This window comes from Callorhinchus milii, unplaced genomic scaffold, assembly GCF_018977255.1.
Source record: "Callorhinchus milii isolate IMCB2004 unplaced genomic scaffold, IMCB_Cmil_1.0 Scaffold16, whole genome shotgun sequence".
Taxonomy (NCBI): Eukaryota; Metazoa; Chordata; class Chondrichthyes; order Chimaeriformes; family Callorhinchidae; genus Callorhinchus; species Callorhinchus milii.
Window position 1 is genome coordinate 6281335 of NW_024704757.1, and position 15061 is coordinate 6296395.

The 15061-nt window shown below is 39.9% G+C and overlaps 1 protein-coding gene across 2 annotated transcripts in view; it reads right to left on the reverse strand.

Moving 5' to 3' along the window:
• Window positions 1-15061, reverse strand: part of mad1l1 (mitotic arrest deficient 1 like 1) — a 337784-nt gene that overhangs the window by 141174 nt on the left and 181549 nt on the right. For both annotated transcript variants that reach the window (XM_007905757.2, XM_007905759.2), the window contains exon 16: window positions 6864-7068. In XM_007905757.2, the coding sequence (XP_007903948.1) occupies window positions 6864-7068 (205 nt within the window). The remainder of the gene's footprint in view (window positions 1-6863; window positions 7069-15061) is intronic.

Consider the following 15061-nt stretch of genomic DNA (forward strand, 5'->3'; position numbering starts at 1 on the left):
TAGTAGAGGAAAGAACGGTGGTGCCTTTCCTTGCTGGATGCCTGGTGAAAGTGCTCACTGTCTTTCCAACTCAAGGCAGAACCCACCCATTACATCAGAAGTGCACAACAATGTTTGACTCGTGTATTTTCTCGCAGGTTTTGCACAAATGGTCTTTTGAAAACCCTGGCAATCATGATGATAAAAGGTGTCTGTTACTGCTGCTGCTTTAACCCCAAGACTGATTTATTTGTAATTTTGTCACCAAACCTAAAGAGCGATATTTGTTTCTTCAGGATCAAAGAACATTGTGCTGGAGGGCTGGTAAATGAAGGAAGGCAAGAACCCTGTCTCTCTAAAGGTTACATTCTGAGAGGATTCCAGTTATGAATCACTAAGTACATGATCAAGCTCAGCTCAGAGATTGTTTGAAGGTCTGGCTTCTGGCTCATTCTTGAGCATTGGCTCTCGAAGCCTGAAGACATGCCCTTCATGGTACAGATGTGCAGCTATTACCGAGGACACTTTATACAGCCTCTGGAATCTGACGATAGGTCAGAGTAGCACCCTGTGTTAACAGAACATAGCTACTAATTGGAACTGGCATTTTCTATTACATTTGTGTTTGGGAGTTCTGTGAAAGTAGGTACATTTTGAATTCTATCCTCTCCGGCACACTGCCTCGACATTAATTAGAGCTTGATGATAATACAGCCTTGACCAACACACTCAACCCAATGACCTTCACCATGTTGGCAATATTCTCTTTATTCTAATATAAGAAGGACACCACACAAGTCTTTAAAAGGAATTGCCAGATTAGCTATCCTTCAGAACACAATGTAGTGCAGCATGTATTATAAGCCTTTAGATTCGAGTTTCATAAGCTGCGACCTAATGGACCCAGAGGCCAACTTGTTCTAAGGATTGTGTCTGCATACAACACAGATATATTGGTGTGGTGAGATCCAATCACCTCGCTGTTTCCTATTCTAGATTCCAAGATTAAGGACTGCCTATTTACACAGACTTCGAGCCTGAAAATTCGATAGCCAGAAGAATAAGCAGAACAGGAGACACTGTGGTAGAGGTATCAATGATTAATGTAACAAATGTCAAATGGATTCCTAGTTTGGAAAGTAATAAACTGCCAAATTCGAGAGCTCACGCTCTGGCAGGCAGATTATTGCCTTTTTATCCAAATTCTGTATTAGATGCACCAAAGAGAAAATGACAATCAATTTTGACAAGTGCGGAGCAACCAAGGATTCATTTCTCTCCCTCCTCCCCCATCTTAAACGAGTTGTGAAGTAGACAGCTTTGTCATGAGAACTGGACTAGCTGCATCTCTCACTCTCTGACTTCAGTTCTAGCACAATAAACACAAATTTCTAACCTGGGCACATAAGACTCGCTGCAATTCGGATTCATTACTTAGCTAAGTCTCGCAGATAACAATGCTAGAATATCCTTCAAAGATTCTTTACCTTCTAGCCAGTCCTATTAAGCAGTGTGGGATAGATGTCAACATGAAATAAAACAAAGAAAAGCAATCAAGGGCATAGCAGAAAGAAAAGGCAGTTCCAGAACTAAACTGATAACGATGATAACAAATAATCTTTGCATTTGATATAGCGCCTTATCACATCTTCGAGACATTTTAAAGCGCTTCACAGAATATACTGTAAAGTGAATTGACTGTTTATTTTGTGGACGCAACACGGTAGCCAATTGCGCACAGCAATGTCTCACAACAGTCACGGATTGAGAGACCAATTTTTTTAAAAATGGAATTATTACCCCCGGAAAAGCAATCTGATCACACACTAATTCTGTGTTTATGTTGCTGGCAGCAAAGGTATGGAGCAGGAACATGATTTATATTTTAATGACAGTAAACTACAAGGGTATGAATAAAAGGCAGGTAAATGGGACTGAAATGATTGCGCTTCAAAGAGCTGGGACAGACATGATGGGCTGAATGTGCTGTAAATTTCTTTGGTTCTATAACACATTCCTTTGGAAAATACATTTTCATTTGGAAACTGCACTTCCACTCCCTCGGGGGATTGCATCCACTGTGACCTGAGTTCATGTTTAAAGGACTGAATTCATAGCAGCTCAGACACCAAGCAATTGCAAGATGCTGGTTTGTGCTCAATTCCTGATCCCAGGCCAGGATGTCAACTACAGTGTAGGCACTTTCTCCACAGAATTATAGAAAAACTAAACCAAGGAGCAGGCGCTGACGCGATGGGCCGAATGGCCTCTTTCTGTGCTGTATGATTCTATGAACTTGGCTGACCAGAGTCACAAAAGGATCACATTCCACAGCTGGTGGTCATACTTTCAGTTTATACCACACATCAATAAGAAATGAAACCAGGGGAGTCTGTACACGCTGTGATGATGAATGAAGAAGCACTTTCGGTCTATTTTGATCTTATCCTTCCACAATACCCACTTTGCCATCTTCCCATTAGAGCATCAACAGTTTCCTAAGAGTCCAGTATATCCAGGCCTCAACCATGCCTCCTGGTAAACCATTCCCAGCTGTTCATTACTAAGCTTCACCTTGTTGACCCTGATGCTGTTGCCAAGCGAGGCAGTATGGTGAGTGTGGCCCCAGGTAATGGCATTGCCACTTACAGATGCAACACTGACTTGGAAGGGAAGTGCCAGGGTACAATGTAAAAGTGGTATTAGGGAGACACTGTGTCAGTTATTTTCTCAGTGGGTGAAGAGCGTATCTTAAGGATAACAAAATGCAAAGGTTGGACAGTACTCTATCATTGTCAGCAGTTGCAGTTGTCAGCGGTTGTCATGAACGGAACAGTCTCCATCCGCTGAGATTAAGAAAGCTGTGCAGAAACAAGGAGCCCTGGGAGGGGAAAACGATTCACAAATCTGTAGAATGAACTGTAATAAAAGCATGCTCACACAAAACATGGTCTGATCAATCTCATGTACAGCCAACTCAGTTTTGTTTGCATCTCACACTCCTATTGTAAATGTGATCAATTAGACAAAACCGAGGCAGTTTGTTTGTTCAGAGAGCTCTTCATGTGTGGCTAATGAGACAAACGGTACTGTTCAGCCTGTGCTGCCTGTTAGTTAATAAATTGCTCATCTACGTTTTGCACATTGCATTTGATTCAAATTAAATATTTCACCAGCCGTACTATTATTATCTCAAGGCAGTAATTTGTGAAATCAACTCAAAACGGCATTATGCAGCACCAGGTTTAGGTAAGGAGCAAAGGATGAAACACAAAAGTAACCCTTTCAAGTGCAAACAGTTGATTGATGAATGTACCAACCCAAAGCTGGAAAATAATAGCTTAGCTTCCACTTTGAGTGAAACAACTGTGGCTGCAGAGATGGTTTTGGAAATCAGTGGCTGCGCTTTTATATACGAATGCTGCCTGACACTCAACTTTGACAGTAACAATTGGCAAGAGTGTTGATTAGAATATGGCAGAGAGGTGGGTACTTCACCATCAGGGAAGAAGCACACCACCTGTCAGTGCAAAGTGCTGCTTGTGTCTCAACATATCTAGCCTGCTCCTCATTCAGCCACTTTGCCATTCAAAAATATACTGTTGAGTGAAGAGTTGAAGTGGAGGAGAGTAAATGGTGTGAATGGAACTGCTTAATGAAACTCCCAAGTGTCACCAAATCAGTTCAAGGGGACAGAAAATCAAAAAGGGAGGACTTTCTGTTCATAGCACCTCAAAGATACCTCTTGTGAAGTATCAAATATAAGGATTATTATTATGTCCAAGCAGAGATTGCTAAATAATGTATGAAAGGCAACCGTTTCGCTAACTATCTTTGAGATCAAGCTTATATTAATAGTTGGTGAAACAGATTAATACAAGGGAGCTGAAACAGAACACAAATAATAAACACCATCTGTTGGAAGCAGAGAGGAAAATGTCACAGCCTCTCCTATCGTCAGGTCTGATTTTCCATCCAGAAAGCTGGAACAATTAGGAACAAAGGAAAAAGTTAACCTTCTTACTTCGAAAAAAACCCAGCTGATTCCTATTTTTCTCATTCATACAATATGCTGAAACAACCTGTCCACAACAGCACAAAACCAGAATTACTTATTTCAAATTATCATAGCATGAGATAGAAGCTCACCCTACTAGCCGGATAGGCTGCTGTCTCAGTTGTGGAACTGCCTCATTTGATCCAGAATGGTGGTTTTCACCCATTACTCATTTTCCAATTTAATGTGTACATAACAGTATGTATGTGAAATCTACATGTGAAAAATATAGATGAAAAAGTACAATCTACTGTTATGGGCAAAATAATCTAGAATGAAATCTATTCAAATCCAATTCAATTTTATATCTATTACGCTGTAAAAGGTTAGATGAAAAAACATGATCTATTCTTTTAGCCAAAAAGAATTAGAATGAAATCTATTTAAATGTAATTCCACTACTATATTGATTAAGCAATAGAGACCTACAGTGGGTTTAAACTACAGTCTTGTTAGGGCACATTTCTGCTTACCACAGCATTTCCATGTCACTAAACCTTGTTTCTATTCCTCAATCCCCACAACGTAACTCTATAAATAGACATCTTAATACGTGAATGAACTAAGAAAGCAAACTAAAAGGTAACATTGTGTGTGCATTCAAGCTGTAGTGTTTAAGACTGCCTGGGTTTTGTCCATTTACTCACCAAAGAATCGTAACAGACTTCTGACCCATGCCCTCGCAAAGAGATATTCCTTGTAACAAAGCTATTAGCAATGGAGGTATTTTCTACCCTCCCGTTTTGGATAGAGTAAAGGAACAGAACTGTGCTATCCATTTTGTGCAGGAAACTCTGATTCAATAAAATACATGCCACACTAACAACTATGTCAAGGGACCTTAGAAGCACTTACTTCAGGGCTCTCAGAAGCCTGGGGCCCATCTGGTTTCAAAGGTCAAGGCAGATTAGATTGTACCTCTTATGCTTGAAGATGTGCATAACTGGGTAACAAGAAATACTTCAAACCTCTCGGTAAAAGGTACACCCAATGCTATTGTTTTTTAAATCATCTTCCAGTCAGGTTGTGAATGGAGACAGCTGCAGAGGAAAGAATAGAAGGCATCTCAAGGTGCTGGGTTGCAGCTCATTCAAACTTCAGACACATCATCCAATACCCATCCCAAACCGGTCCATCTCTCAAAAGCATAGGTTGGAAGAGGTTCTCAAAGTCAGATTTTATGCTATATCTGCGGTGGAATAAGGGGAGATCTTATCAATACAAACGGGGTAATGACACTATTCCCCTGAGTAGATTTGCATCTTCAAATTCTAGGCTCGTATGATAGACTGAAAACAGGACACTAGGCTACATTGTCTCTGATGCTCAAATAAATGATCGCTCCATCTCCATAGGAAATAACGTTTACAAACAGTCCAGAGGCCTTTTGTGACTAAAGCAGCAAAAGAGACTACGTTTTTTTGCCTATTTTCGAAGGCGATAAACTAAGAAAACCTCTGCTCTTAGAATAACTGAATCCTTCCACAATGTGGACTTTAAGGTAAAAAGAAATGAAAGATTATTCCTCAGCACAATCACTGCCTCACTCTTGCTGACGAGGTGAAAGGCAATACAAGGCAACATTCGAGCAAGCATTGCAGTTTATTTTGTATCTGTGCGGTGGGCAGAGAAGTTAGAAACAGTATACCATTCTGAAATATTTCACTATTTCAAATAAAAGCATTACGAGGGAGGCACTGCAGTCCACACAGGACTGAGATGAACAAGCTCATTAGCTAACCAGGCATGAAATTGCAATAACCTACAGCAATCCAGTGGCAAAGAATTATTGCAGGAAATGAACAGTTTCCAAGTGTGATTTTAGGCATCAGGTCTGCCTGTTGCAAGCAGCTCTTTATGAATCAATGACCATGTATATTTCCGCTTAATATAAACTAATTTCATCAGTTTGCTTTTTCCTTTACAATTATTCTTTCTGTATTTCATGCTGTTTATTATTTTTATTGAAGCTGGTCGCTTTAAAAGCGAGATTTTAATCACTTTGTTACCCTCCAGCTAATTCCTTTCTTCCACATTTCCTTCCAAGAGACGTAAATCTCTTCTGTCGCAGTTCTGATTAACTACATTTCTATTCAGGTTATTAACAAGAATCAGAAAATATCAGCTTTTTCCAGAACAGTATGTGTTTTTAGGGAAACAAAACACAATTGAAACACTAATTGCTTGTTTCAAAAATCAAGCTTTGGCTGCAGACCATTACTCTGAAATGCTGCGATGTCACACCAGCTTACAGCACAGCACAGAACTGGTTGGATCCCAATTTGGCTAGCACAGCATCTCTATCCATGTGCAGATTCTTTGATGAACGCAAGATATAAGATTTTGAGTGTACATAAAAAAAAACTTTATATCTTACATAATAATAATCCTTGCTTTGATACAGCACCTTTCACCTCAGGAAGACGTGCTTCACAGGATTGATAGTAAAGTGCGGTGACTGTATTTTGTAGGTGAACATTTTGCCTAATTTTACCACGTCATCAGGTCTCTTCTTTTCCAGCTCTCACTGTCCAACTGGAATAGATACGTGCGGATCTGGGAGACTCAGCCTCTCCTTTATCTTCCTCAATCCTGAGAAACCACAACCTCCACACCTTAACAACTGAGTACAGGAGCTCTATGTGTGGCACACTCTATGCTATGATGCTGAGTCTCGGCCTCTGGAGCATTACACTGCAGTCTCAGCCAACAGTGGAACTTATTCCTGCAACTTTATTACGGGCTGAAATGCAGTTGCGTTCCACAACACTATAAACCGGATTATAGAAACTGAGTTTCTACATTCCCTCAAATCACCAAAATATACCTGAAACTTCCGGAAAGCTAAGACTGGTGGACGCCTCAGAAAGCTCAGGGACCGACCCTCCTTTCTCCAGAACTCGCAGTCGCTCTCGCAGACTGCCGCACTCTTCCCTCAGTGCTTTCAGCTCTGCTGTACGCTCGTCCTTTGCCAGACTCCAGGGGTTCATGCTCATGTGAAGAACCTTTGTTTTGGTGGGATCGTAGTCTCCCTGAAAGAGGGGAGAACTTTGATTAACATTGCAACGGGTAAGCACACAAACCTATTGTCACTGCCAAGTGAAATGCTTCTGAGGTGAAGGTTATGTCGCCAAATGTGGGAAACCATTCTATTTTCTAGAACTAATACATTGACAAGCTATGTGGTTTTAGCTGGTTAGACTCCAACATTGTGCCATTGGTTAAAAGATGCACAAACGTTGAGCCAATTCTCTTGGGGACACCAAGCCTTCACTCTTGCAAACCTGCGCTTAATACTTTCTGCAATTAGGTAAGCAGGATACGTCCCTCCAGGGAGAGAGAGCGCATTCCATTCCAACAATCTACCTCTGGGATTTCCATGTGTAGGTGGGATGCCTGGAATTCTCAGTTTGGTTTGGATACTCTTAAGCCCAGTGATGGGTTTCCACATCTGTCAGTCAGCTGGCTGACCACATAAAAACAAGACAGTCCATTTGATCTTACCCTTCCAGAGTACAGCCTCTGCAGACTACCCTACCAACACCTACCTCGGCCACTGTGTGCAAATTAGATGAAGACCTTTGTTAAAACGTGCCATCCTAATAAATAGCTGCACATATTTAGCAAGTCACTGTTCTGTCAGTGTTTAAATAAAGCTAGGTGTAGCCTAATCAGATGGTACTTCTCATGTACAGCATAAGCAGGTAATGAGGACTCGAAGGGCTAAAAGGGAGGCGTAAGAGGATGTTGGCTACAATTCCAAGATAATCTCTACTCTGTGCAGTAAGGGTCATTAAATTGCCGAGGCAAGAGAAGATCAAGAGCTCTTCCAATCAGATAACAGTATAGACATTAGTATTGTAAGACACTTTAAACTCACCTTCCCCCATTGGCATTAAGATTCAATATCCTTCCTTATGTGTTGTAAATGAGCAATGATCTGACCAGCTAACTTTACAGAACTGGTGGTCAAAGTCATCAAACATTATCTAGCAGCATCATTTACAGGGCAAGTTACTTTGTTATTCTCAGATCCCCCGGGTCATTTTATAAGCAGTTTTATTTCCAATGAAGAGAATTCACAGTAATTATGTCCTTTACAGGAATGCTATCTAGTCACAAATGCCTAAAGAAATAGGTTTTGGCAGTCATAATCAAATTCCCAGCTGACACAATTCCAGAGCACAAAATTGCCCTCAAATTCAGCGTTTAGTGTTAAGCCTCGTTTTCTGGCTCATTGTAGCCAGGAGAGCAAAGAAAATGAGGGGGGAAGAGAATCAAAGGCGTACCAGGATGGATCCGACCTAGGACGTGGTTGATTCATTGTGTCATTAGTTGAAAAGATGCACAAACTTTGAGTCCGCTTCACCGCGCGCTTTTCCTCTACTTGGATCTGCACTAACTTGTATTTCTGTTCAGTTGCTAACACCCTCAATGAACTACCATCTTGCAGACTTAAAATCTTAAAAACAGATCATCTTAAAAATAGTTCATAAAAGTGCTTCAACATAGAAAAGCCTGTGGCATTGACCCAGACCATTTTCTAGTTCAATAAATCCAGCATTTTATTGCCTAAACACAACAAAAAGAAGAGTTTAAGACACCCATTCACAGGGAACACAGACTGTGAACAGATATACCATTCCAATAGCGCATCCATGTGAGGCAGCCTTGATTCAGAAGGTCAACAAATTGAAATAAATCTGCCTCTTTTAATGACATCGCAATCACCTTCCCAACATAAAGCTTCCCAGGACACAGGATTTGAGCACCCAATGTTCTGTTACTATTTGAAAACCGTACTTAAATAGATCACATTAAATTGTCATAGTTACTGGTTTTATAGAGCTCAGCATACCTGCCACGGAAAGGTAAGAAAGCAGACGGGCTGGGCTCTCTCGGGACATCACTGGCACGATGCAGAATCATCAGTATTAATTAGTTCGTGATAGCCAATTATTCAAAATTGTGAGGAATTAAAAAGCATCCAGTTCATGCAACGGATATGCAGAGAGCAGCAAAGTGCAGACAGCACCTGCTGAGTAAAAACAGCATTAACAAGGCAATGCTTTCAGAGCTGACAGGCTATGGCGTCTTAGCATCAGGTAAACAGGGTGCATCCTACCGGCAAGAGAGTGCCCATTCCCTTCCAAACACAGGGAATGTGTATATGTATATGTACACATTTCCATGTGTAGGTGGTATACATATTTGGAGCTCTCAGTCTGGTTTGGATACTCTTAAGCATGGTGATGGGTTTCCATATGTGTCTAGCTGACCAAAACAACAGTCAGCATAAGTACTGCATCAATACCAGTGGCATTGTGGCTACAGATTAATGAGAAACTATTGATGGGTAGAAACATAGTGGTTACAATCCCTTAATTAAAATGATGAGCTTTTAGAAAATCATTTTCAATAAACGCGTGCTTCAACTTACCAAACTCATCATCAACAACAAAACAAATTTGTAAAGCGCCTTTCACATTCGGAGAACGTGCCAAGGCGTTTAGAACCAAAAAGCAAAAATAGTCTAAAAATGTGTTGATGATGAAACTTTTTTACATCACAGAATCAGCATCCAGGAACAGGAAAGACACTAATCTGTTAACACAATGATAACAGATAAAAATAATCCTTGAATTCAATATTGTATCTTTTGCATCAGAAGGATGTCTCAAAGTTTTTTACTGTGAAGGGTAGTGACTGTATATTTTTGTAAGCAAACACAGTAGCTATTTTGAGCACAGCAATGTTCCACATGAAGTGAATGACTAAGTTTATCTAGAAAGTTGTTTGCCACAATACTAGAGAAACACCACTCTCTTTTTGAATAGCAGCGTGGAATCTTTAACGTCCAACTGAATGGGCAGACAGGACCTCAGTTTCACATTTAATTCAAAGGATGGCACCTCCGACCATGCAGTGCACCGTGCACGATATTGGATTGTCAGCCTAGACACTCAGCTCAAAATCCCACAACCTTCTGACTCAACGACAAGAGTCACACTACCGACTGAGGCATGCCAACACTTAAATAAGTGCCATTTACTGATGGGAACTGCTGGATAGAACTGATTCTATCCTGGTTTCAATGTTGAATATATCAGAATTAGTGCAAGCTGCCTTAAAGGGGAAGAAACATAGGATTTCTTCTAGCATCTAAGAGATGTCTTCAGCAACAGTATCCCACATTATGTGGGAATGGGAGCAGAAAGAATATTTCATGTTGATTCATCTCACCCCACTGCCACAGTGATGTTCTTTATGGATCTGATTGAAAGTGGATGTAAAAGTAGATAGACTGTGTATGAAAAAATATTCCATGGGAGACGAGGAGTTTAATGTTGCTGGAGCGAGGGGAGGGGAAGCACAAAAAGAGATGTGGTCTAGGAAGGAAACTAGGGGTGCATATGAATGACATCATGCTTACTGTTAAAAAAAATTCTTAAGTTAAATAACTTTGATAGTTAACTTGTCCCTCTGTACTTCACTACATTATGTGTGGTTATGCAAGAGGGTCTGTGCGTTCCCAACTTGCGACTAACAGCATGTACAGCGCACAGCTCGTCAAGACTCTTCACATTGATTTGCACTGTGAGGAAAGAGACACATGAACTTGCTCGGTGAAACCTCACCTCAGAATGAATTAAGAGTACTAGTCTGATGAGCAGATTACTCAAGCTCCGGCTGTGACCAACTTTAAAAATTCAAAGTACATCCTGGCTTTTACAAAACATCCTATGTTTTTGCCTCTCCTTTGTATTCCATTTTCATAATCACTTAACTCTCTGTGGCAGCTAAAAGCCAAGCCCACGCCAGGTTCCAATACCAGTACGTAACTCTTGGTGCCAATGCCATCTGCTCTGTGTCTCTCCATTGTTTCACTTTAGTACAGGACTGTGTACAGAGCTTTCATACAGAATAATTATAAGGCCAAAACCCAATTTAGAAGTTCAGGTATCATAAACCATAAATACAAAATAATCTGAGCCCCAGAGAGTGGTTTGCAATTTTTAATCGCTTTTTTTTAAAGGAATCTATTATTTGAAAACTAATGTAACTGCAAAAAAAGACAAAAGGAAAAAATAGCACAAGTCTTTAATACCAATGAATGAAGATTGACAATCTTGTCTGCAGTAGGTTAAAAAGATGTTCACTGTGAAGCATGAATGAGAGCAGTCAACGCAGGAATGTGTAGAAACTCTGACTCTGATGGCTCCTATGCACTGTGGCAAACAGGTAGAAATGGTCCCAAAACCCTCTATTTTAGTGAAAACATATCTCTTTGATTGCATTTTTGGTGCTATTATCTCCTCCTCAGTTCCCTACCTCAGTTCTGATGCCCAGCCAGAATTATCAAACAATTTGGGATATCTTCCCGACATAAAATGTTGGGTCTCAAGTCACTCAGAAAACTGCACTATTGTTATAATCAACAAATACATTGATCATTTTTGCTGCTCATTGATCATGTTATTGATCAAGCAAAATATACAGTATATTCTGTGAAGCGCTTTGAGACAACTCAAAGATGTGATAAGGCACTATATCAAATGCAAGGATTATTATTAGTAGTATTGCAAATGTCATAATCACCATCAGGACCCCACATATTGATTTGAAAATTGACAGGATTATCATTAACTTGAAAAATCTGTTGTTTTAGTGCTTCTCAATTTCTATTGTGAAAAAGGTCTCAAAGTTACTGAATCCAAAAACGTGAACAAGCTGAATAAACACACACGAGCGACTGCACCACATATAAATTTAGTCAAGAGGGTCGCTTTCTGAAACAGGCTCAAGATGCAGACAACACTCCAGCAGAATGACCCTTGATTTTGCAAAGAATTCAATCGCTGCTAATCTATAGCAGAGCAAAATGCACTCAATGAACCATTCAGCTAACCTTTGCTTGGTAATGGGTTTTCCCGGTGTGCAAATGACACAAGAGGCAAATAGTCACCTCATCTTTCTGGTTATCTTTAGTCCAGTCACTGAGGAGAACAAGGCTGTAACTTCCCCAACAACAGAGTATATTCTGCAATTCAGATTGAAATCAAAGAGAACAAAGTGGAAAGAACAGCGTGATCCTGTGACAAATGGAACAGATGACATTTTTAGAAGAAAACTGGAATGTGGTCGGAGAATAGCTCTGGCACACAGAATGAGGCTGATCTACAAGCCAAAGAGTCTGCAATCTACATTAGGTGCCTTTCATGCTGAAACTACAGGCATTGAAACCTGTAAGAAAAAATCTCACGTAACAAGATTTCAATCCTAGGATGAAGTAATGGAGGATAGTGCAAGCTCAGAAATAGGATATTTTTCTGCTTTTTTAAGTAAGTTAATATGAGATAAGCTTTTAAATTCTGGGCAGCAATACCACCTGATTGAAACCAATGTGTTCGAAGCTCAGTTACAAAAATTAAAAACCTCCAACACCTGAGGTTCCACTGGCACCTGAATCTAGAACAGCAACCTATTATTATTTCATTTACTTTTATTTCATTCTATTTTAGCACAATAAAGTGATGCTTGTCTTTGCCCTTTCTAGCTCCGACTTTCGAATGAGATGTTAAACTAAGGTTCCATCTGACTGTTCAGGTGGACTTCAAAGATTCCGTGGCACTATTCGAAAAGAGAAGGGAGTTTCTCTCTCCCGGTGTCCTGGTCAACAATACCTCCCCAAAGTGGTCATTCACTCCATGGCTGTTTGTGGGACACAGCTGCATGCAAAAATTGATTACCACATTATGCCCACAAAATACAGAGTCAATCCACTTTGCAGTACATCCTGTGAAGCACTTTGAGATGTTCCAATGATGTGATAAGGCGCTATATCAAATCCAAGGACTATTATTAACTAGGGCTTCAGATTTTCAGTTTCAACCGAAAAGCCCAGATAAAATACCCCGATAAAAAAAATGAAATTGGTATCTATCCAATAAACACAAGAAATCCCTGTCCTGGTGAGGTTTTCTCTCTCGCTCGCTCTTGGGGGTGTCCTGCTCACTCTCTGCCTCTCCCTCCTCTCCAGGTGCATCTTCTCGGTAGAGTCACAAAAGCCCGGAAAAAAATGGATTGATACAAAACTGCTAAAAAAAAGCTAAAAATAATCACCAAAACATAAAATTAATAAACCCCAAAAATTAGAAGCCCTAACTATATCATATGAAGCACTTTGGGAGGGTCCTCTTGATGTGAAAGACACTGTACCAAGTGTAAGGATTATTACTCATTTTATTATTTGACAATGTCTTGCCATTTGAACCTCACCAAAATTTGGCAAAGAATTACATTACCACTGAGTTCCATGCTAAAAAAAAGAGCGCAGTACTTTTAAGATGACCCATTTAGAGAATAGAATTGAACCCATCATTCCCACCGTCTAAATACCACAGTGGAGTGCCCTGCTGTTATCCAGTTATGAGGATATAGAGTTCATGCTGATTTCACACTGTAAAACCATTCATAAACCAAATCTTACTCTCCATGAAAGTTACTGCCAATCATTGTACCATTCTTACACTTGACTTCAGAAAAAAATCGACAGAGTTAAGCAGCTTTGCAACAAGCAATTTCCCAGTTCAAAATGAAACTCTGAAGAGATAGGGTCTTGAACATTCCATTCACTGAAAGCCACTCTCGAAATCCGCTGTAGCCAGACATTTGCTGTAGCCAGACAGCTGCCTTCTCTTTCTCTGAATTCATCGAACGAGATTATGATCACAGTCACTCGTAATGTAAAAGGCATTAGGAATAAACATGCTTGGCAGAAATGGAATTCCTGAACTGTAAACTATACAGGCAGATTCTGCCTATCGACATCATCAGCATAATCCTACATTTTAATTAACTTTTATATTACTAATGTTTGGCTCAAAAGATTAGGTTCCAGTTTTTCTTTTTCATTTACATACTTAAAGAGCAGCTTTTGCATAAATGTAATTACTGTACAATGAGTCATTTTGAATTGGATATCCTCTCTCCTTTTAGTGTACAAATCGGGAACAAGCTTTATCTCCCATTCAGAATAGCTGAACAGTTAATGGAGTCCCTACAATTAAATAGCTCCTGTTGTGACGATGATATGAAGCTTGAAGTAGCACTGCTGTTTGAATTTCATTCAATGTTATTGCGTTCCTGTCTCGATTCAATTCCACTTAACACGTTTTACAATGGGTCAAATCTTCCACAAGTTAGATCGGTTACGGATTTTATACAGGTAATCCAGCAAACTGAATGCACTGCATGTCTCAATAATTTCCCATTTCATAATACTACAATGGGACACTCCACTATTCACTTCCATTGTACAGAATTCTGTTACGTGCACAACAATTACATGGGGATCTGAGAGCGAGCACAAAATGTCCTACAATTAGCTCTTTTAAATCCACACAGAAAATACAGTCAACTCCACTAGCAATTTTATGCTCAGAGAACAGCAGCACAATATAAAACTGTATGAAATATTTTTAAGTGGCTTTTGTTTAAAGATTTATTGAACTGCTGGATAAATAATTAACCAGAGCATGGTACAAACTGGTAATCCTTATTCTCATAAAGCCTGTATTAGCAAAGAGGTTTTGTTTATTAGATCTCATCTTTGGACGTCCCTCTCAATCTGAAAATCAAGTGTTCTTAAACTAAATATTCTATTCAGTCTCCCAGAGACTGAGGCAGTTCTCACTGCTCCCAAGAGAGGGTTCCCCAAACCATCTCAATGACCTGAACAAACACATTATTTCACTCATAAAATAATAAAAGTAATTCTTGCACTTGATATCGCGCCTTATCATGTCTTCGAGACGTCACAAAGTGCTTCACAGAATAAACTGTAAAGTGAATTGAGTGTATATTTTGTGGGCGAAACGCAGTAGCCAATTGCGTACAGAATGTGCTTTCTAAAGGATAGAGGGATTAAGGGATAAAAGATAGGGCGGGTAAATGGAATTAGGTTAGAAGATCAGCCATGATCTTATTAAATGGCAGGGCAGGCAGGAGGGGCCGAATGGCCTA